Below are 25,248 nucleotides of genomic sequence, written 5' to 3'. Positions count from 1 at the left end.
TAAAACTACAGATGGATTATAGAGTTAAATTTTAACAGTTTTTAGCTTATCACTCGAACATCGTCCAGAATATATGATAGAATAGACATACAACCAGGAGCACTATAACAGCCAGGCACTAAAAACCCGATCATTTATACTTTCATAAAACTGAAGACATTCTTTTATCAACATCAACATTGAACATTGTGAAATGTGAGTTTAGATCTCACTACCAATAAAATCAAATAGAAACATCAAAACCAACAAGAAATAAAGAATAGGATGAATATTTGCAAGGATTCTACAAGGAAGATGGACTGAGAAAGCAATAATCCACCCCACGACCCTGGAAAAAGAATCCATCCACAATTACCATATGAATAATAAATACTCTGCATATACCCTTTTTTTCTGAAAAGGGAATTCTGTTCTCTTCCTCTATAAGCTAAAGCTCCAGTGTCTGAAATTTCATCCTCCGAACTTGACTCCACATGCTGAAGCCTCCAACACACTCTGCTCCATCTACTGAAACAACGAACTAACATTCATTACTTCTAAAACCCGCATCTCCCTCCTTTTCTTTTTGTATACTTATAATGACCCCTCTCAAGTCCCTCTCATGGACATTGACCTTGAGTCCATTTTTCATGAACAAAGTGAGTGATATCTTTTGCTCCACCAGGTGGCCAGGCACCAGCACAAGGCGGTGCCGGAGCAGCACCGCGGCAGCAATGGACTTCATCTGAAGGTAAGCCAAATCCTTCCCCAAACATATTCTTGGACCAGCATTGAAAGCAACAAACTTGAAAGAGTCATGCGTGATGAACTTTGTCCCATCCGATGACAACCACCTCTCAGGTCTAAACTCCATGCAATCCTCACCCCACGTGGACTTCATCCTCCCCGCTGAATAAATGGAATACGTCACCGACGACCCCGCCGGCACAAACGTGCCGTCCGGCAGCACGTCATCGGCCACCACATGCTTTGAGTCCTCCGGCACAGAAGGGTACAACCTCAGTGTCTCAGACAATGCTGCCTTGAGATAAATCAAACGGTCAACTTCCTCAAAGGCCAACGGCTCATCCAACCATTTTGCCATGTCATCGCCACGTGTCTCCATCAAGACTGTACAAATTTCACGCAGAATTTTCTCCTCCACTTTGGGATTCTGCATCACCAACCAAAAAAACCAGCACAGAGCCACCGATGACGTGTCGCGTCCAGCTAGGATAAAATTCAGTGCCACCTGTTGTAGAAACTTGTCTGTATATGATTCTTTCTTCCTCATAAACCTAGTCAGCAAGTCATCATGAAGACTCCCATCTTTCTGGTGATTCAGCAATTCCACCTTGCGTTTCTCAATGACATTCGACAAATGGTCGTCCACGTGGACAAGGCTTCGGCTCAGGCTCACCTCCATTCCAAGCCGCAGCCATTTCTTCACTTTCCACAACACCTCTGGCAAAATGAACCTCTGAAGTGAGGCTTCGGTGGCTCGGTCAAAAGCAGTTGCAAAACGGTTATCAGGCAAACCAGACACACATGTTTGTGGGTCTCGTCCAAAAGCTAACCCACAAATGTTGTCAAAAGTAAGACGAAGCATCAGGTCTTGCAGATCAATGGGTTCAGCTCGATCATGAGCTTTCTTCAGGATCAAGCAGAGGCGGCTGATGGCTCCGCTCACCCATCTAGCCATGGCTTGACGCAATGTCCTGGTGGTGAATTCCAGTGCTGCAGTCTTGCGCTGGAACAGCCACGTGTCACCGTCAGAGTTAAAGATCCCATCACCCAAAAGATCATGAAAGACAGCATGCCACGTGGGGCCTTTGGGGTAATTGTCGAAACGGGTCTTCAGTATGTGCTCCAAGTTCCTCGGGTCGCATGTCACAGTCACGAGACCTTGCTTCTTGGCGAGGAAAGGGATTGCGCAGATGCAAGTCTGGTAAGTGCCGCCACACGCGCGTAGGTTGTCGCAGATCCAGTCATGCAAGCGGTCACAGTTGTCTATGAGACCCGGGAGACTGCCCAATAAGGCCCAGACACGTGGACCCTTCAGCGACCGTGAGATGAAAGTGAACCATATCAAGTAAGCTGTGATCGCCGTTAACAACAATAGAGCCGTGAAAGTTTCCATACTGCAGAAACCAACCCACCCAAGCTAGAATAATCAAAATGCTCAAAAGCCCAGCAAAAAAGGAAGAAACTTGGAGTTTTGTAGAAGATGGGGTGGCTGGGAAATGAGTCAAAACAGTACCTTTCAGGGAAGGGTGTGTCGAAATAGGAGCATTTCTGATGCAGAGGTTTCTCGTGTGAGGTTGCTGCAAGAGAGGAAAATGGAGGAGTAAAAGAAGATGAAAAAGGTTGTGTTTATGTAAAGGAGAAGAGCGTGAGTATGGTGCAATGAGGGTAAAGTGTGTAATGGTGGAGAGAGATTTATAGGTGGAGTAGTTTAGTGCAGAGTTATTATGGCCAGACTGGTTTTTTGACATTGCACCACCATCTTCTCTCTCTCACTGAACATGTGAGATGCACCATTATAAATGCTCTCTCAGGAGTTGGTGAAGCCTTTAAAGGTGAAGACACCCACCTGTCCCTCTCTCACTCTAGAAGAAGAAACCACACACAATAGACCTTCTTCTCTATCTCTCTCTCTTACTGGGATTGCAACAGGGTGTTGGCAATAAAGGAAGGGAAATAAATGAGAGTGGTTGAGGAACATGGAACGAAGAAGGAGGAGCCAGAGATAAATCAGAAGGAAAAAGTCTTTTGGCTTCACATCTCACACACCTTTTTCAGTAAATGAGGTTGTTTTTTACAAACCAAGCAGCTACCTAGCTCATCAACTATATACTAGTATCAGAATTATGCACTACTTGTTCTTGTAAGAGAAAAACCAGTGTTGCCAAGTGGGGTTTGGTTATGGTTTTGGTGAGCAACCCACCAACAATTTATAACATTTATGTTGGGTGAACTGTCTTCTTATCCCTCATCATCCAATAACCTGCCAAATAATTCAGTAAAAACAATATATGAAAAGCTAACAAAAGCATGCAAAACAACCATAACAACATCATAGACAATTCTAGGATTCATCACAGTAGCAGAGTTGACCTACCTCCTCATTTATGATCGAATTTCAACAACAATAATTATTATTATATACATGGCTGAGCTTCTTTTAAACAAAAGTCAAACAACCTTGGCAGAATATCGAATAACACAACCGCATGAGTTTTGAGAGCTCCAAAGTCTTCTTCACTGTGAAATGGTTTTTTTTTTCTCTTGCTTTATTTTCACACTCATAAATCGATCACATTCATTCTCCTCGATAAATGTGGGTGAGAGCAGGAGAAAGAAAACAAGGGTAGATCAACTTAGATTCTGCATCTACTACTATAATCTATTTAGGGTAAGGTTTGTAAGCAAAGTTTGTTTATAATTATTATTACCATTTATTGTTGTTAATTTGAGAAATCTTATTGGAGCATGCAAAATATTGCTATTATTGATTGTACTGTGTCAGATCAACTAGTGTAACTTTATACAAACTTTAGAATAATTGAAAAATGGTGACTGCAAAATGTGTGCTAAGGGTAACTGCAGAATTAGTCTCAAACTTCTCTCTGTAAGTAATCACGTGATTGAGTTACTCAAAGTGTTGAATCTGTAGATTATAATGAAATAATATACCTAAATTATAGGTGTTTCTGTAGCACCATTTTTAATCAGAATTGAAGTTGCACCCTATAGTTATATGTATAGAAAAGGTTTCTATTAAAGTTAATATACAATATTTAGTTCATGAGATTTGAAGTCTAGTTAAAAATAAATTACTGAAGATACATGTAAGGTTTGTTCATAATTCATGAGTTTGGTTTCAGAAGTGCTGCAGATTTTGATCCAAATTTTGCTATGACATGGGTATATATCATAGGATATTGTGGTGAAGTTGAAGTTAAAAATGGGATTTTGTCAAACGCGGAAAGAAGGGTACAGAAATTGATGGATGGAGTAAAACTTAAAAGGTTTGAAATTTGAAGAGATATCTGACCTCAGGAATCAAAGAAAGTCAATGGAGTAATCAGGGAAATGAAAGAGACAACTCTGCTAAGAAATTAATACATTTGAGGAAGTGACGGTGAAGATGCTTATCAAATTACACAGTTCTTTCATTTTTCCAAAAATAAAATAAAAATAAAATCATGAAATCATAAATATACATACTTTTTTTTTTCATAAAAAACAGCTTCACCCCAAAGGGCATTAATTAAACCACCTCATACTTAATGATTGATTACTTTCATATATGCAACAATCACAAATTTATATATATATATATATATACACACGTATATGTATTGGACATAATTATATTTTGTAATGAAAGGGTTTGATTCCTTCAGAAAAGATCAATCCTTGATATTTGTCTGAGGTGATACTTCTCGATAATAAAAAATGTTTCATTAAGAGGAATTTCGTTTTAAATGGATAGATAAAAAATGAAGTTGAAACATCTAATTAATCACTCTAGAAGTCTCACATCCACCAGAAAGTTAAATTGTAATATATAAATGAGATGCAAATATTATCTTACAAATCGGTTTTGTGTGATTGAATTAGACTTAAAATTCATCTTCTAAGACACTGTATACTTATAATATACGAAAAAAATATAGTTTATAAAAGATCAAGAATAACGAGTTAAACTGTAAAGTGTAATAACTAATTTTCATGAGTGGTAATATAAAGAGAAACTATAAAGTGTAATAACGAAGTATAGGTTTATATACATTTATATGTTATTTTCTTTATAAACGTTGAAAGTATACATTTCATCATATAATTTAGGATTTCTCTTATGATTTTCATCCATTTCCTGAAAATGAAAATACGACAAAGCAGATTAATTTCAAATACGGTTTATTTTACAATGTAGAACAGATAGAAATTGTTGTGAGATAAAAGATTTGCATGCTTAGGTAGGTATTTTTTTACCTTTTCTTATGCAAAGTTCATCATATCGAGGGCTTGTGATTGAGTTAAGCTCAAATTATGGTATTTTAAACCAAAAATAGGCCAAATGTATAAAGAAATATAATAATTTCTGATTAAAATTATTCATTCACTTTCCAACAATTTGTATATTTTTATATATGTAGAAATTTGTAATTAAAAAATCATTCCCATATCCTTTCTTCTTCTTTTTCTCTTTTCTGTATTGTATCACATCTTAGTGACACTATTTCTCAAATGATCATTTATTGTCACAATATTCTCTCAATCAAAACTCACCACTAATGTCTTCTTTAAAGGTTGTTTTGAAAGGCATATAGAATGATTGTCACTTTATTCACATCAATCCGTTGTGAAATGCAATGTTTTATTGGTTGTTAGAATGTTGTTAGTCATTTTGAAGTGTTATTGTTATGTTTTAGGAAGTATATATATGTTGACAAGTTTATTAGTAATATTACTTAATTAGAAAAAAACAATTGTAATACTTAGAGTAGGTTGATAATTAATGCATCATAACCAAAATAGTATGTATGAAAGTAAATAAATAGATGTAACAAAATTATGTTGAAAAGTCAAAAAATTGAATTTGATAGACTCATAGGAAGAAGTAAGAGAGAGTTTTAAAGTTGGGTAGGTTAGTAGGTGAAAACTTGATGAATAATGTAGTTGGCAGTTGTTATTTTTCTCCTAATCATTCCTTGCCCTAACCCTTTTTTCACCACTTTACCACACTAATTTATATATATATATATATATATATATATATATATATATATATATATATATATATATATATATAATTTCTTATAAAATTGTATAATTTATAGAAGAAATGAAAAAGAAAATTGTGAAGGGAGAGGGAGGTAATGGTGGAAAGATTGACATTGTCTTCTCAAATTTAAAAAAGAAAAAATCAAAATCAAACTTTTAGGGTTTATTTTTAAGGACTAAAAGTGATTTATCAAAAGACATTTTAATTTTTTTCAAGTTTAGTAGTTAGAAACTAAAAAAAATGTATTATTTTAAATGTAGAGAAATAAAATGTCTTTTAAAGTATAATTAAGTGATTTTACATCTAGCATTGGTGTTGATTTGAGTGTATAATAAAAAAAGAATAAAAAAATCTAAAAACTTAAAAAGAAAATGAACTAATTCCAAAGCTTATTGATGGTTGATTCATAGAGGGTTATTTAATTTTGCATGCAAGAAAGATATGACTGAATTAGATTGTGACAAGCCATATTAATGAAAGATATTATAAGCATAATTGTGTTCATGTGATCTCAATCTATCACACCAATTAATTAATATAATTAATACTGAAGTAGATACGAGATGGGTTCATTTGGTCAACGATCACATACCTATATTCTTGTTTTTTTATGCATTTAATTATGTCCACTGCTGGATTCACAAGACATCTATGTCTGCATTCTGTGAAGTAGGTTAATATCTTCTCAACCTCAAGCCCCCGTGACATATCGTATTCAAAATTAATTCAAATTTCTATTTTACATTATTCATTAATTAATTAAATTTGTTTTCACACTAAACAATAATCATATACTTCATTAATGTCATATTTTCCTACTAAATTATTACTATTTTGTAAATTTTACAATTTAAGTTTTTTTATATATATTTTATGATTGAATTTTCAAAATAATGATAAGTCTTTCCATGAAATTAATAAAAAATATTTATTACTAATAAAATAGAAATGCAGTAAAATTCATATAATACTAATCAGACCTAAATCCAATAAAAAATTAACCTTATTTTTATTTTAAAATTTTAATTATGACAACGAAATGAATTTTAGTGTGTGTTACACTTTCTTATTCTTACTTAAGATGTGATTAAACTTATATTTGGACTTCCAACACTTTTAACTTAAAAATTTATATTTATATTTTTTCTTTACTCAATTTTTTCATTTTAATCAATATTATGTAACTTAGACTCATTGAAATTTTTAACAACTAACAAGTTTTTTTTTTAAATGTCATTTTAACATATTTTCTTTTAAAAAACATCATCGCCATGACTTTCTTTTATTTTTCTTACATTTTTTTCATTCACATTATTTCATCCAAACCTGAATAAAAAATGTGTAGAATTTGAAATAGTTATCAGTGACATATATATATATATATATATATATATATATATATATATATATATATATATATATATATATATATATATATATATAAACTTAAAAATAAAAATTTTCAAAAATAGTAGTGATAATAACATGTATTGAACTGTTTTTTACACCATATATGATTAGCTTTAATACAAGGAAAGGGTCATTTTTGTCATTAATTAAAAGAAACCATGCTGTCCCTGTCCGCATCAAAACAACAAAAAAGAATAGTTTCAATCTATGAAGACTTTCTGCCATGACAACAACATAAAAAAATAAGTCTCATTTTGAAATATTATTACAAAAAAATTATATTCTGTGAATTTGTTTTACAGAACTTTAATAAAAATTTACTAAAAATGGACTTTCTTCATTTTTTAAAATTTTTTTTATGAAGTTTAACGAAATATTTAGGATATAAAATTCTTGTTTAAGATAATATGTGGATCAGAACATGTGAAAATATAGTTATAATGTTTTAAAACATTTACACCTTGTAAGACATTAAATAGGAAAACAAAAATCTAATATCATATTGGAGATAATAGTTGAACATAAATTCTTTTTAAAAATATTGTACATCTAGTTGTGGTTAATAGTTATAGCCGACAAAAAAACATTATATTTATTGAGAATGTGTAAAAAACTAAAAAAAGCAGCAATATAAAATAAATATATTGATAAAAAATATTAGTAATTTTTAAACTATAAAATAGTTTTTAAAATAAAAAATAGTAATAAATTATAAAACAATTTTTATAAAAAAAGCAATTATAAAATTAAATAATTTTTATATTTTCACAATAGATAATATTTTTATTTTATTAACGTTTTTTATTATGAATCATTATTTTAATTAAAAATAATTATTAAAAGAGTAAAATTGGAAAGTTGTTTTTTTATTATTATGGATAATTATTTGAATTCAAAATATAGTTACCGAAAGAGAGTGAAACTGAAAAAAAAAATGTGCACCCTAAGAGCATTGATGGTTTGAATTTAAAAAAATCTTATTGAAAAAAAAAAAAAATATATATATATATATATATATATATATATATATATATATATATATATACAAAAAAAGTCAACTCCTTTATTAATAACACATTATAATAGTATAGGTATTAATAATAATTCAAGGTTTTCTTTCAGAAAAAGAAACTATAATCTATAAAGATATTACCCCGACACTAAGACAACCTACGTACATAATAAACAACAGAGAATAAATAATTCAATTTATTCATTAGTTATCTGTTTGTTATATATATATATATATATATATATATATATATATATATATATATATATATATATATATATATATATATATATATATATATATATATATATATATATATATAGATATATATATTATTGAACTTATTCTTAAATATCTATTCATTATTGTAAAGTAACATAATATTTGCAGATGATTTTAGTATATCTTAAATATTTAGGGAGGGATATTCAAATTTTAGTCAGAGTTTAAGATAAATATTTGTTAAAAAAGTATCAACTTATTAAATAAATCTCATTATTGTATTGATTAATTTTGACTCTTATTTTGAATCATCTTGACAAAAAGCATATGTTTGGAATGTCCTTTTGTGCATAAAATGACAATGCTATCAAGATAGAGATATTATTTCATTTTAGTTTGCTAATAAAAAACTAATATTCATTTATAACCAAGATTTTGACTTCTATATTAGACAAGAGTGAGTTAAAAGAAATATATATATATATGGTGTCAAAATAGATACAGAATATAAAAAAAGTGTTATAAAATAGTTTAAACTATCAGATCGAACTACTGAATGCAGATCCTCTTTCTCGAATTAAGCAAACATATAAATAGTTTTTATGTGATTCCAATGCTTTCTATATATTGCAATAAGAATGAAATATTTATCAGACAGAAAGTAGCTATAATTTCTGTAATTTTAACTCAAAAACGAAAAGTTGTTGATAATTTTAGACAGATGAATGAAAGATTTTCCATAATTAGATATATCTATATGTCTATGTGGTGTAGGTATGAAGGTGGCAGATGGCTAAGTATTGAATCACTGAAAATGAGAAGATGCATAACGGGTATAAAAGGTGCATGATCATCATCACTATACCATTTTTAATTATCTTTGTTAACATGGTGGAATCTTTCACTGAGAGGAAATTTCAGTGTAGATTGTGAAAGTTGAGCATTTTCCATTTGCATAGTCCAAGAACAGTGTGTGTGTGGCTTTATTCTCAGCACAAATCATTGCCTATTTCTCTGCTGCTGCTGCTGCTCAGAGAATATCAGAACTTCACTATATCATATGATTTCCTGCAACTAATCTAACATTTGTCTTTATATTTCTCAGTTTTTCTGTTTTCCATTACTTTTGTCATAGTGTTTTTATATTCTTCTCAGTTCAACCCTCTAATTTTCATTATATAATATGTGTGTGTGTGACAAAGCATCATAATTTTGTTTATAGGTAATTTGTCAGTTTTTCAACAAATATTTTTGAGGTTTGGAAGTCTTATTGTAATAAGACAGAAAACAAAAATATGTAATGAAAACAAAAATAATAATAATTTCCATCTCATTCAAAAAGCAAACATCAAATATGTAATGAAAACAAAAATAATAATAATAAAGAGATGCTAAATAGTGTTTTTGTTTAAATACGTTGGATATCTTACACTATAAAACAAATTTATATGATTATTAGTGAATGTTAACTTTGTTTTATAAATTTGTTTTATATGATTAAATTATGTTTAAAGTGTAGAAAGGTTTAACATACACATAAATCTCTACACAGGTAATTTATTGTCTGTTTTAGGTCAAATATATAAGCTTATATTTATTTCTTGTTTTATTTGATGTGAGACTTTGTTTGTATCTTAATATAAAATTCACTCTTTTATATGGTCTAAGAGTCATCTAAAATTTATCCTAACAAAATTTGTTATTTGTTGAACTCATTGTGTTACCATCATTAGATTACCTATTTATGTATACTTTTATATTTGAGATTTCTCGGTGTGAAAGGTGTATTGGAGATCCGTTATAAACCGATTTTGTAAGCCCATTTTATAAAATTGAGTTAGGATTTAAATTCATTTTTTTAAATGGTATGAGTCATCCAAAATTTATTCTAGTAAAATGTGTTATTTGTTAAACTCATCTTATCACCCACTAGTACAAAAATAGCGTATAACGTCACGCGTTTAACGTCCAACTACTGAATAGCCAATGTTAAAAATGATCAGTGGCATTTTTGTAAATAAATGCAATTATTAAACGTTGTTTAGAATTGTAATTCGACATAAAATGATATAAAACGTCGAATGCCCCAGCGTTAGACGTCAAAAGGTTAGTGAATTCAATAAAAATTTGAGCGGGAGATTGAAAATTCATTCATTTTATCTTAGCGCGTGAGACTATCTTCTCTTCTCAAACTTTTCTAGAACAAAGTTTGACGACCATCACATGTAATCTTTCTTTCATTTGATACAAATGCATTTTATGTATGCTTTTTGTTTGTTTTGACCGATTATTTTCGTGTTTTTGTCCTTCATAGGGACATTCTGATTTCTCTGTCACCGGTGACAACACTTATTCCAACGAACCCACCTTTTGAAAGTTAGTTTTCGTTTTTGTTTTGAAGAACTTATTTGTTGAACTTGTTTGTTGTTGTTTGGTTGAATTTGTTTGTTGTTGTAGTTTGATTGAACTTGTTTTTGTTGGTTATTGTTGTTTGTTGTTGATACTACGTTCATAATTCTTGCTTTATAAAATACCAAAAACTGAAATTTGTTGTTTTTCTGCTTTTCAGGTCTCGTAGAATTGTAAAAAGATATCACAATTAATTAAAAAAACGAAAAAAAAGTTATTAACGTTGTATATTGACAAAATTCGACATTAACTTAACGTCGAATTTTTTAAATTCGACATCAATTTAACGTCTCCTGATATGATATCGTTCGCGAATTCGCAGTTAAAAACCCAAAATATTCGACGGTGTACGTGATCTTTGTACTAGTAACCCCATATTAAACTATCTATTAATGTTTAGTTTGAGACTTGAGATATCTCAGCATAAATGATGTATTAGAGATCCATTACAAACCAATTTTGTATAAGATTTAAGCTCATTTCTTTAGATGATATGAAAAATCATCCAAAGTTTATCCTAACAAATTTTGTTATTTATTAAACTTATTAGGTCCCTTTGTTAGACTATCTATTAATGTCTAGTTTTAGACTCGATATGTATATGTCTAGTTTCAGACTCGATATGTATATGTCTCAACGTGAGAGATATATTGAAGATTTCTTACAAATCGATTTTGTAAGATTAAATTAAATTTTAAATAATTTAAAAAAAAAATAAAAAACAAAATAAAAATGTTTTAATGGAAATAAACTCCTCCTCTCCTCCAAAGTCTCTTAATTGTTGCTAGGATGAAATGAAAAGAAAATTTTTCTACAACATAAAAATATATCCAACATGGGTGAGTTTTCTCATTTTCACAATTAGATATGATTAATATTGTTTTTATTTTCTTTTTCATACATGATTATTGTAACTCGCTTACAAAAAACCATGTCAAAATATCCTTAGTTCACCTTCATCTATATATTGTTTTTAATCCCCAATCTATATCATCTATTATCTTTATTTCTAAAAGAAACACTAATATTGTTTTTCTTTAAATCTTAACCGTTAAAAGTAATCTTATATTAAAATTTTAAACTGATCATTGGTACATTAAAATGAATTTAATATATTAAAAATATTTATTATTATGAACTTATTTATAATATAATTTATACATTTAAAATATTTATTTATTTTAAGTTTTAATTTCCCAAAACAAATCTTTTTTCTTCTGCGTTACACAGCAGAAACACTAGTTTTTAGTAGAGTAAAGCTGCATTATAACTTCTTATTTTTATTGATTCTAGGTTGCTATTAATATCGGTTATCTATTAAGTTCGGTTATGATTAATATTTACTGCAAATTTGATTGATTAGGTTACTTCTCCTAATTTATGTATATATTTTTTCTATTTACAAAATTCAAACTCTACATGTTACTGTTTAAAAAGTTTGAACATTTGTAATTTATTCTTTTAATATAAAAAGTGCATTATTTATTTAGTTTTATACTTTCATTATTTTTTTATAAATACACAGATCAAATATAATATGCCTATTCAATACATTTTCTCTTTACCATAATTCTGTATCTTTTATGGGAGGTGGGCCCACAAAAAATGGGCATTTACTTACTTAACCCCACACGAAGGAAGGTGTAGGAAGAAGGGATGTGAAATTTTGGTTTTAGAATTTTAATAAATTTTTACACAAGGGTAAAATAGAGATATGGTTATTTATAGTGTTCCAAGAGTAAAGAAGGAGGTGCAGGAAAAGTTAGCTTCAAGACCGATAGCCCAATTTGTTTTTTTAAACAAAAATTCTTCTCTCAAGTTCTGGACACCAGGTTTTAAATGTAACTTTTGTCACCAAAATTTACAAATTTTTTGTGACAATTTCTTCATGCACCTCTATAAATTTCATGTGTACTTTTATATAAAAAGAAAGAATATTTTTTGTCTTTTTCATTGTGTAATGCAAAAGTTAAAAATTATTTTCGAACTATATGATTTAGAAATTCAAAAATAAAAAATAATTTTCGAATTATGAAATTCTAAACTCAATAATAACTTTCAAAAATTAAAAGAAGATTAAGACAAAAATAACTTCAACATTAAACAATCTAAAATTCTTGAATACGTAGTCTGGAAGATATTTATTTTTAAATTACACAGTTCAAAAAATATTTTTAGCTTTCAAATTATACAATCCACTTTTCTAAAAAAATTCTGAATTATATAATTCAAAAGTTTAGTTTATTTTTAACTTGTCAACTGTACAATTCGAAATTGACAAGAAAAAAAAAAAAAATATATATATATATATATATATATATATATATATATATATATATATAAAAGACTGTATATTGAGAACTTTATGGAAATGCAGGAATAAATACAAAAAAATTATTTGAGTATTGATGAAAGAAAAGAATAAATAAATAAAAATATAAGATGCAGAAGGTTGGGTGGGTCTCACATTTTACTTAAAGTTGTTGACTTTTTCTTTGGTTAGACTCGTCATGAAACTGGTGTGATATTTAAGGGATGAAAAACATATTTAATCTTTTTTATTATTATAAATAGCATATATTAATCTTATGAAACACTTAATTTTCCTATAAATATATTCTTGATCTCTCATCATGACATGGTGAATTATTTCACCTACACTTCTCTCTGCACCTAGCCTTTAACATGTAGGAACATTTCAAAAAATTTTAAAGAATTTTCAATGTATTGTGGAACTTACTCTACCTATTCACCCTATTCTGACTAATATAATGATAATAATATAATATAATCAAGCTATTAATAATAACACAATTTTAATTATATAAATAATTTTGTATTATTGTTCAGATAAACAATTTGAAGGCTGACGAACAAAAAGAAAGAAAATAATAAATAATCTGACTCAAAGTCAATAATACTTTAAGTTTGGAAATCTATGATTTTTGGTTTTTTCTTCTTTATTTATAAATATTTTAGTTACAAGTCATATATTTGTTAAGATAAAAGATAATCAAATATGAATTTCTTTATTTTTCCTAAAAAAGCCTTCTCTAAATTACAAAGTCTATTAACATGTAACAGATAATATTCTATTAATAAATTTTAAATATTTGACTAAATTAAATATGTTCGGATACCTTTTAAATTCCTTTCTTGATGATAGAGTGGATAGGTATATGGAATTGAATTTTCTTCTTATAAGTCTTAAAGTTTGTGTTTGAACATGATTAACAAAGGAACAAAAGAGGTCATTTAGAAAATAATATTTTCAGGTCATTGTAATTATTACTTGCGTTTAGTTTCAATATTTGGAGTCTTATAGTGAATGATTATTAACAAGAAGATTTGTTTCAAGAGAATATTATATGTTGCTCAAAACAATTTTTATTATAAGATAAAGTTAGTGTTAGGATAATAAGAAAGTATGTTAAATTAAATGGTACTTGTCACATTTACTCTCCATGCAACATTTTTTTTTCTTTAAAAGTTGATGTCAAATTTCTATTATCAGAAAAAAAGGATATACTGACTCATTCGTGTAAAACAATTATAGGTATAAAATAGTATCTATTATACAAATTTTCAGGACATAGAAATGAAAATAATTAATTTTTATTTTATACACTCAACTAGTGTTAAAAAAGTTTTATAACACTATCATGTTCACGGTAAGTAATACAATTTGATTATAAAAATGCAAATAATTAGAAAGTGGGTTTAAAGGCTCAATCCCACAGATCATATTACAAATTGGTCTTATCTCTAGTCGATGTGAGACTTTCAACACACTTCCTTAACTTCTGATACCATATTAGAAAATGATTTTAAAGTCTAACTCAACCCCACAAACCGGCTTTGTAAGGTGAGGTTTGCACCTCACTTATATATTATAAATTGGCCTTATCTTTAATCAATGTGAGACTTCCAACACATACTGATATTTTCATAAATATTTAATTGATGTTGGATTCACTTATTTAATTTTGCTTTTAAAATTTTAAAAATAGTGTGAACACTTTTATCTTTCTCTTTCACGTTTTCACGAGACTTCTCACCAAAACATAGTGATGATGTTAAATTTGTAGAAGCAAGTTCTTTAATCTATATCACTTCATCTTATTAATGGGGTGCTGGTTTGGGATGAAATTTTTATTCTAAATTATATTTCACATTAAAGTTGGTGTTTTAATTCATTAATCATTATTTTATGTCCTAAAGATTGCATTTTTGTGTTTTTAGTTTAATCTTGAGTTTGTAAACTTTAAATTACCATAACTTTTGGTATGGACTTCAAATGAAAATGTTCCAAAAATGAAAGTTGTTGGAAATGGAGTGATAAACACGCTAGTCATCGTTTAAGGTTTTTTTTTGGAATATTATGAAAATTTTAAAAGTACATAGTTTAAGATATATTTTTTATTTTCTTAACATTTTCATTCATTTTTCTATACTTTACACTTTTATTTTTAATACCCATACTACTTTTAAAATTTTGGAAATTTTTGTGATGTATTATTGTGTTGTATATTGATTTTTCAGGATTTTACTTGAGAAAAATATTGGCAAAAATAAACCACAGTTTGACGTTTGTTGTTCCTGCAAAATACGTCAATCAACATATGTTATAAATGCAACAGATTGTTGTTCCTGCAAAATACGTCAATCAACATATGTTATAAATGCAACAGAGGTTAATTAATGTATGTTCAGAGACAAAATATGTCAACGTGACATCTCCTGTTATAACGTAGTACCTTTAACATACGTCAAAAGCTTACAATAACATACATTTAAAACATCTTTTTGTTAGTGTTAATTTATCATTAATATAGAAATCAATGAATTTTTATCATGTTGTGTGAATCAAGTTACATCACCTATTTCTTTTTTAAATAAAATATAAAATAATGAATTGACTTAAAAAAAATAATGCTATAAGATTTTTATTATTAATATGACTTTTTTCAATAAGTAAAAACACTTAACACTATATTTTGTTAACAAATTTGAGAAAGTATTTGAGTGGATTTACGATAATTTTGGGCATACACTAACACTAACTTATTAATCACGTATAAAATTTATTTTTTTGTCAGAACCTAAAAAAAATTAAGATTAGAAAAAAGGTTTTATAAAATGAACACTCAAATATTTTATTATTAAATGAAGTTATATATGAATATAATTCTATTAAAAGTAAGTTTTGTTTTATAAAATCTTTTATCTCTCTAGAAACTTTTATCTATAACCCTTCTATCTTCCCTTTAAAATTTGGACTCATATTTAATCTCTTTCAAGATCTAAGTGTACCTTAATATTTATAGCATTAAGAAGTAGACTTTAAGCCTAACTCAACTCCACAAAATCGGTTTGTAAGGTGAGGTTTGCACTCACCTATATATTCTAAATTGGTCTTATTTCTAGTCGATGTGAGACTTCCAACACATCCCCTCACGCCGAGGTATATACATCTTGAGCATGAGACTAAACATTAATGGGTGGTCCGATAGCGGGTGGAACAATATGCCCAACAAACAATAAATACCGCTAGGATAGACTTTAACCATAGTTCTGATACCATGTTAAGAAATGGACTTTAAGCCTAACTCAACCCCACAAAACCGACTTATATATTCTAAATTGGCCTTATTTCTAGTCAATGTGAGACTTCCAACACCCCCCTCATGCTGAGGTATATACATGTTAAGCGTGAGACTATACATTAAGGGGTGGTCCGATAGCGATCCGATAACGGGTGGAACAATATGTCCAACAAACAATAAATATCGCTAGAATAGGCTCTAACCAGACTCTGATACCATGTTAAGAAGTGGACTTTAAGCCTAACTCAACCCCACAAAATCGGCTTGTAAAGTGAGGTTTGCACCCACCTATATATTCTAAATTGACCTTATCTCTAGTCGATGTGAGACTTCCAACAAAGGGCAAAACGTTTAGTCGAACAATTTCTCAAATAGAGTAAGTTTAATTTATATCGTATTCTTGAATTGATATTTAATTTAAAAGCATGTGTTCTTTTTAGGTTTGCATATGGTCTTATGATAAGTATGAAAAATACATGTTTTCAGACTTATTAATTACCTCAAAATTTGTATTTATTCATGAAATAATGTGTTTCCTCAAAGAAAAAGTTGTAATAGGAAGTAGGAAAGTGTGTAGTAAATTGTACAGGAATTTATACATCAAAGTGGAGTGCTATCAGATGTTTCTCGCTAAGCCAACATTAAATCCCTCAGCTAAAAAGATGATTATTCGCTCAGCGCATGATAGCTCTGCCCTAAGCGAATTAATCAAATCAGAATTGGCTTTTAAGTTCGAGACAAAAAGAAAAAAAGAGAGGAGAGAAGTTTCGGACAGAGGAAAGAAACGAAAACATCTCAGGAACTTCAGGAGACTACTTCAAGGCATCAAGACACCATTGTTGTAAGGGATTACTTCAAATGTGTACGTTCTAGATGACTAGGAGTAGTTAAATTTTTCTTTCGTTGGAATTGAATGTAATGAACTCACTCTGATGTAATTTTCTTGTTCAATATATCGTTGTTCGTTCATATGTTCTTTCTTGAATTTACTATCATTGTATGGAAATATAATGTTATTTGAATGTTTCTAATTACTGGAAAGTAACTTTGAACATGGACATAGATAGAGCACCTAAGTGATTTGAGATCTAGGGATATACTCAATAACTTGGTCATTCTTAGCATTAGACTTAATGCAAATTGTATGTTAAATTGACTAAGGGATTAGCAGTTTGATATATTAATTTAGAACTAGTTGCTAAGGGATTAGGACTAGTATGCATTGATGTGAATGTTTGAATGAAACAATGATATATTGTACAGAGTTTTATCTTCATATGATTCATAAACCCAATTCCAACAAAGTTTCTTTTAAATATAATTCCTTGCACACCAACTGTTTGATAAAATACCAAAAAGAGTTTCTTGTGTTGTTTTGTGCATTTTGATGTCTAATTGAGTTATAAAAGGAAGAATTGTCATGTGTTGCACAAGTCCTTTGGGAGAACGATACTTTTACTTATTCAGTGTATTACTTGGAACGATTTGATATACTTGCCAAAAAGTTATCATCTTAGGAAATTCTTTAGGAATCCTTGTTTTGTTGTGATTCTAAGAATGTGCTTGGATAATTAATTTGAACTCTCTTTATGTTTTTAGAGCATCTAGAGAGATTCAGAGTTCTATGAACACCCATGAGAAAAAAAAAAGGTTTCTTACAACAAGTAAGGGAAACTAGTGTTGATATCTTTATTGTTATTTCATATGGTCTGAATTGATTATTTAGTAATTGTGATTTGGATTGATGAATTACATCTATTAAATGAAATTTGAAGTGTTGTAAATATATGTTAGAACTTAATTATTAGATGTTTATTTGTGATTTGGAACTTTGAATGGATAATGAGTATTTGGGTTTGAGTAATGGATTGAAGTAATGCCTATTAGGATTGAATTGGTATTTACTAAAATGTTTCCTAAAACATAGAGGTACCATTGTAGTGACTTATACAAACTAAAATGCATATTTTTACTAATATTTGTCATGACATCGAGTGATGAGGAGTGAATGTTGGGCGTTGCCTTCAAAATTCTAGATAAAGAGCTTCAAGGACCAGGACATTACTGTGACACCGATTATGCGTATTATTCATTCATGCTTTGTCAGATTATGGATAGTGGATTATGTTGTTGTTTAATTCTTGTTAGATTGTAAGACCCACCAAGTAGTTATTTATTTTTTTATTGTGCTCCCACATTTATAATTGTGTTTGATTGTTTTGGGGTATTAGTTGTAATATGTGTTGTTTTGTGAGCATGAGTATTTGATAGGATAATTGTATTTTATCTATATATAGGTTGACATGTTATATGGTTTATTTGAAGTGGTGGTCCACCATGGTGGGCATTTTGTTAATATTAGGACAATGCAATATAATGGGAAACAAGTATGTTTTCTTGTGACTCAAACATGTGGAGTTATTTTGAGATATTATGGTTACTTAAGGAAATGCGATATGCTACTATTAGGGAGTTGTGGTATGATATGGCAATGTGTTTTATGTTTGGTGGATGACAAACAAAATTATGGGCATTTTGGGTCATTTTCAAGGCTTAAAACCATGGTTGAATATGAATGAAAGGTTGGAACATATTTTGCAAATAGGTCATAATATATAGACGCCATTAGAACATATGGAGTGTATAGTGGAAGAACATTGAAGATCCATAAAAATGATAGCAATGAAGTTTAAGTGATATGCTTGGAAGAAAAATAAAGTTGTAAGTGGTTTGATTATTATGGGTATTTGACTCCAATTCAGACATGGCAACCAAGAAAATTGATACAACCACGTATGCAATAGATAATTCAATGTTGGTTTGATAACTTCTACATGGTTAAATGGGAAGACAAAAAACACAATAATAGAAAATCCAAATGTTGGATATTCAAAACAAAGTTGTTAGAAAGTGGAATGTTGAAGTGCCTAATACAACTCTGAGGAGAGAAAAAGCATTGACAGTTGATCATATTGATTGTTGTTGGAGTGCACATGCTTCTCAAGCATCCCAAACACTATAGACTACACATGCTTCTCAAGCACCCCAAACACCATAATCAAATCAAATTTGGCATCCACTAAACCTAACACGAGGCAATCCCAACATAAAGCCTAAATTACCACATAGGAGAGGACATGTGTGGAAACCATGAATTATGCCTTATGTATTTTTTTAAAATTATACAACTTTTTTTAATGTATGCTGTAACTTTTACTTGTTAACAATGTGTAACTCTTTTTGTTATGAACATGTATCTTTTTTGTTGTTAAACTTCCATAACAATGTTTCTATTTGAATGGAAGTTTTATGAAATGTAATTATAGACTACGTTTGGTATATGCAATTTCCTATCCATGTTAATATAAAGTCTTTTAATGGTGTTTTCAATTCTTTTTGTTTTTGTTACACATCAATTGATTACAAACTATCATTTTGTTTTTGTTACACATCAATCGATTACAAACTATCATTTTGTTTTTGTTACACATCAATTGATTATAAACTAAATAATGTTTCTCAAAACGGTTTCTCCCATCCTTTATAGTCTTTATTGTTCTCAACACCTTAAACTCCCTGCAATTGTAAATGAATGTTACACCAAAACCCTAAACCTATCATCATTAGAGAAAATGTTATGATTTTGCATCCCAACGCATTGCATGAACAAGTTAAAGATAATTTAACCATAATTCACTTGAAACACGTACAAACAAATAAGAATCCATAGATGAAAAAAAACTTACCATTAGTTAAGTCAACTTCCACAATTTTCATTCTTAAAAACAATATAATTGACATGTCACCTCTTCCACTTCTACATAATATTCAAACATTATGCCATATTTTCATTATATCATTCTACCTATTTAAATTAACATAAAACACTAAATTATATGTTTTTTCTACATAATATTCAAACATTATGCCATATTTTCATTATATCATTATACCTGTTTAAATTAACATAAAACACTAAATTATATGTTTTTAAAAAACTAAGAACTAAATTGAAAAATAAAAAAGTTATGAGTTTTTTAAAAAATTCGAATGAAATTAGATAACAATTTAGATATTTGTATTTAAAGTATTATTAACTGTGTCATATTGTGGCTTTTATATAATTATATAATTGTTTCTTAATAAGTATAATGTTATAATTGTTTCTTAACACTTTTGACTCAAATTTACTAATTTACTATTTTTCTACTAATCTAATTTGCTACAGTTTTTATTTGTACATTTATCCATAACCCGTAAGTTAAAAAAAAATCATTTAAGATATATCGAAACTCTTATACTAATAACTACAGTCCATTAAAATCAATTGAAATTAAGTTCATACAATTTTAACATGTCAAAATAATATTTTAATATATTAAAATCATTATTGACTTTAATAGATTAAAATGTGATTTTAATAGATTAAATAAAAAACAATTACCAAATACTTGAAATTGAAGTAATTTTAATTAATTAATTAAAAATTCATTTTAATTAAAATAGAGTTTAATAGATAGTTTTACGTTTTAAGTGGTTTTAATTTACTAAATCGTTATTTTCATTGATTAACTTTTTTTTTAGAAAAAGGTAAAATAAGCACTTGCAACATAATCAAAATCACAAGTTTTAGCTTAAGATCAATATTTTTAACACTTGCTCAACATAACATATCGTGGTTCAAAACATCAAATTTGTAAATGTTAAGTTTTTATATCAACACAATACGTCTTTATAATTACTTTAAAAATATTTTCTAATATTTTTAGAAGAAATTAAGAAAATGAAGAATTACATAACTAAAATTATTAATTCGTGGTCACTTTTTAAATAATGTCAATATTAATTTAATAAAAAAACATCACATTGACTCAACTTAATAAAATATTGACTGAATTGAAAAAAAAAGTTAAAAAATTACATTAAATAAATATCTCAAATATTAGAAAAAAGAAGTATATTTAAAAAATTAAGAATGTATTTAAACTACAATACATCCACTTAGTCAGAATTATTTTAGTATATAAGATCAAAACAATTAATAAGATTTTAGATTTGAAAGTTTTATGAAATTGTTTAATTGTCCTATTAAATCCATAAAAAATCACAAATTACATATTGAAAAAGTTAAACACATTTTACGCAACAATAAAAAAAGAAAACACATGAAAAAAAAAACAAAAACAAAATAAAAGAAGACAATTGAGAACAAATTTGAAAGTGAAACAGAGTAATGAAGATTGAATTTTCCTTTTAAAAATTATCTTCCTTGGCCTTTTTCTTTTCCCATTAAACATCCAACCTAATAATTGACCCAACATTTGTGTAAATTTACGAATATACCAATAGATAGAGCTGTCAAATAAGTCCCCATGATAGGGCTTGGCCCTAACCCATATGGGTTGGGGCCAAAAAAGCCCACAAGGTAAAAAAAGCCCTTTATTTAAAAAGCCCACAGGGCTAAATAGCCCCAAAGCCTATGGGTCAGGGCCAGCCCATGGGCCTTCCTTTTTACAAAATTTTATGTACAAAATTTTAGGAAGAGAAAAAATGCTGGAATCAACAGGAATCTAGAAAGCACTGCAATGAGTAAAATAAGATTGCAAGTTTGTGCAGAATACACATCACGAAGAAGAAATAAATCAGCATTAGAAAAATAGAAACACAAAACAATTATGCTAACCCATCATATCAATTCAAATACAGCAGATAATAACCACCTAGTTGTGACAAATGTTCTTGAATAGCCAAAGAAAATTTTTAAATGCTGAATCATTAAGTTGCTGTAACTACAGGTTGAGTAAACGCAGTAAGAACTGAAAAATTACATAAAGAACTTCGCCAAAAACGTTCCTGATCCATTGCATTTTCAGAAACCAGAAAAATGCAGGTAAACTGGCAACAGAGTTCAGAACATCACGATATTTTTCTTTAAAAGATCAGGAATACCATTTGTAGTTGACTGTAAAACAGCATCAGTGAACTCAAATTTCATACACAAATATATCCAAAAATAAATAAAAAAGATCAAACATTTGATAAATAAAACCATCAGTATTAGCTTTAACTATGAAATCTAGTGTTGATTTTGGACAGAGTCTGCCTATGCATATTCACATGACTTGCCATGTTTTTAAAATAAGTAAAAAGATCAAACACAATAAGCTTTTCACTTACATCAGGTATTCATACTAGTTAATCATCACAACATTTAGTAACTAGAAAAAAATATTCAGCTCACAAGTAGATTATCAATGGTCTAATGATATCATAAACATCAAATTGCAATTAAACAAAAAAAAAATATAAACCTTGCATATTTCTTTCCAAACAAGTTCCAATCTTCAGTAACTCCGGGCCCTTTGTTATGAAAAGCCTGAATTACATAGCGCTTAATTACTTGGTGAAAAAGCATTCCCTTAATGAAATTTGACATTACAAATCATATTGAAATCTAAACGACTAGCATTCTACAAAAATTATAAACAATAATTAAAATAATTAATAATTAGAAAGTAAATTAAAGTTATGGTGTCACTGAGTCTACCTGTGATCACTTTCACTCCCCACAATGTTGAAGACTTTCAACATCTTCTAAAAGTTTAGACTCATCAATTCCCTCATGACCAAAAATATCTTCAACAATTTCATCTATCACAAGAAATTGAAATACAATCAAACAACTAGTTTAGAATCAATAATTTAATGTAAAGTAATTTTTAAAATAATAACATATACACTTATCACTAGGATTTTCAGAAAATCCATATAGCCAATTTTGAGTACAAATCAACATTTGCACATGCTCAGGAAGAATGGAGCTTCTATATTTCGAAAGTACACGTCCACCTTTACTAAAAGCTGACTCTGATGCCACTGTAGTAATAGGAATACTAAACACATCTCGAGCCATTATAGACAATATGGCAAACTTTTTCTCATTAGTCTTCCAATATTTGAGCACATCAAAATCTTCACTGTCTTCATCATCATCTATTGTTGGTTCATCTAAATAAACATCTATCTCGTTCTTTCCAATGATAGATTTTGACTCATTCTGATACATTTTAAAATCCTACAATGCATTACATATTAATTATCAAAACAAAACTAGAAAAATTGGAAAAAAAATTGAACACTAGATATAAAACGCTTACCGAAATAATCCTTGATCTCTTAAACTTTTTCCCTTCAGTATTGGACTGAGACATCAAGATGGATTCAGTAGGTGATTGAGAAAGAGAAACACTAGAGGTAGAAAAGTTCTTTACATATTCTTTAAATAACCTCTTGAACTTCTCTAACACTTTCTTTGTTTTCTCTGCATAGGTTAGAGGATCCAATTTTTTATAACAATATGTTATAAAATCAACCTTTAGTCGTGGATCAAGAATAGCTCCAAAAGCTAACCCAATACTATACTCCTTCCAATACTTTTGAAACTTTTCTTTCATATTACAAGCCATGTCCTTCAAGATGACATCTTCATTCAACAAATTTTCTTCAATGATGAGCTGAATTTTCCAAATTTGCATAAAATACAAGTTTGAAGTGGGATAAGATGAACCAGACATCATGTTTGTAATCTCATAAAATGGTTCTAAGAATTGACATATTTTCTCTCCCCTATCCCATTCCTCAGAAGATGGAAAATTTTTATAATTTCTATCAACCACTTTGAGAATTTCAAAAGCTTCCTTATATTTGATTGCACTTTCAAGCATTAAATAGGTTGAATTCCACCTTGTAGTCACATCTAATCTCAAACCCATGCTCATATTTTTGCCAGCATCACTAACACATTCTTTGAATTTGAGAGTTCTTCCATCTGATGATTTAACATACTTAATACTCTCTCTAATACTATGGAGTGCTTTGTCAATCACCTTTAAACCATCTTGAACTATCAAATTAAGAGTATGAGCACAACATCGTACATGGAAAAACTCACCATCACATAATAAATTTCTATGAACACAAAGATGGCTTTTCAGAATGTCTTGCAAATTAGTATTGGCAGAAGCATTGTCTAGGGTAATTGAGAAAACTTTCTTATCAATACCCCATTGCTTTAGGCAACCAAACACAACACTTTCTAGTTCAACACCTGTATGTGGTGGTTTCATTCGACAGAAGTTAAGAATCTTACTTGTCAATTTCCAGTTTTCATCAACAAAGTGTGCAGTTAGGCAAATATATCCCTCAGAAGTAATTGCAGTCCAAACATCAGAGGTTAAACAAATTCTATTAGGAATCCTAGACATGATTTGTTTAACTTTATCCTTTTGTTCAATGTATTCCTTTTCCACATCTGATACAGTAGTGTTCCTACATTTCATGTCAACATTAGGATTAATGTATTTTATCCACTCTCTGATCCCTTCATATTCAACAAAATTATAAGGAAGGCTATGTTTAATTATGGCTCTCGCAAGTAACTTCCGATGAATCTTTTGATTGATTTTTCGTGTCCCAAACTTTCCTTCTTGATTCAGATCCACACCTAAGTTTGCAATACTTCTACATACATGGACATGTCGACTTAAATGTGATGTTCCATAATTGTTTTTAGTAACTGGGTTTTTTCCAACTTTGTAGCTATTACCACAATACTTACATGCAGCCTTTTCAATGCCATCCTCATCTTTTCCTATTTTTGTGAAAAAATTCCAAACATTTGAAATTTCCTTTTTATTGGTGGTAGCACTCTCAGATGGAGCAGGAGTTTCAGATGCAAGATCATCAACCAAAATCAAAGGGTTACTCTTATGGTGGTCCATATTTAAAAGCTATTGCACACAACTGCATAGATAAAT

At 29.0% G+C, this 25,248-nt stretch overlaps 1 protein-coding gene across 1 annotated transcript; it reads right to left on the bottom strand.

Moving 5' to 3' along the window:
• Positions 1–140: 140 nt before the first annotated feature.
• LOC108321196 (cytochrome P450 86A8) lies at positions 141–2,772 on the bottom strand. Its single transcript, XM_017552876.2, has 2 exons — positions 2,240–2,772; positions 141–2,120 (listed from the first exon to the last, which is right to left on the bottom strand). Exon 2 carries the CDS (start codon positions 2,117–2,119, stop codon positions 521–523), a length of 1,599 nt encoding a protein of 532 aa, XP_017408365.1. The 5' UTR covers position 2,120; positions 2,240–2,772; the 3' UTR covers positions 141–520.
• Positions 2,773–25,248: the final 22,476 nt, after the last annotated feature.

This window comes from Vigna angularis, chromosome 9 (genome assembly GCF_016808095.1).
Source record: "Vigna angularis cultivar LongXiaoDou No.4 chromosome 9, ASM1680809v1, whole genome shotgun sequence".
Lineage (NCBI taxonomy): Eukaryota > Viridiplantae > Streptophyta > Magnoliopsida > Fabales > Fabaceae > Vigna > Vigna angularis.
This window is presented reverse-complemented; position numbering and strand designations above follow the sequence as displayed.

Coding starts and splice junctions, on each gene's coding strand:
- LOC108321196 (XM_017552876.2), bottom strand. CDS start 2,119: ATGGAAACTTTCACGGCTCTATTGTTGTTAACGGCGATCACAGCTTAC.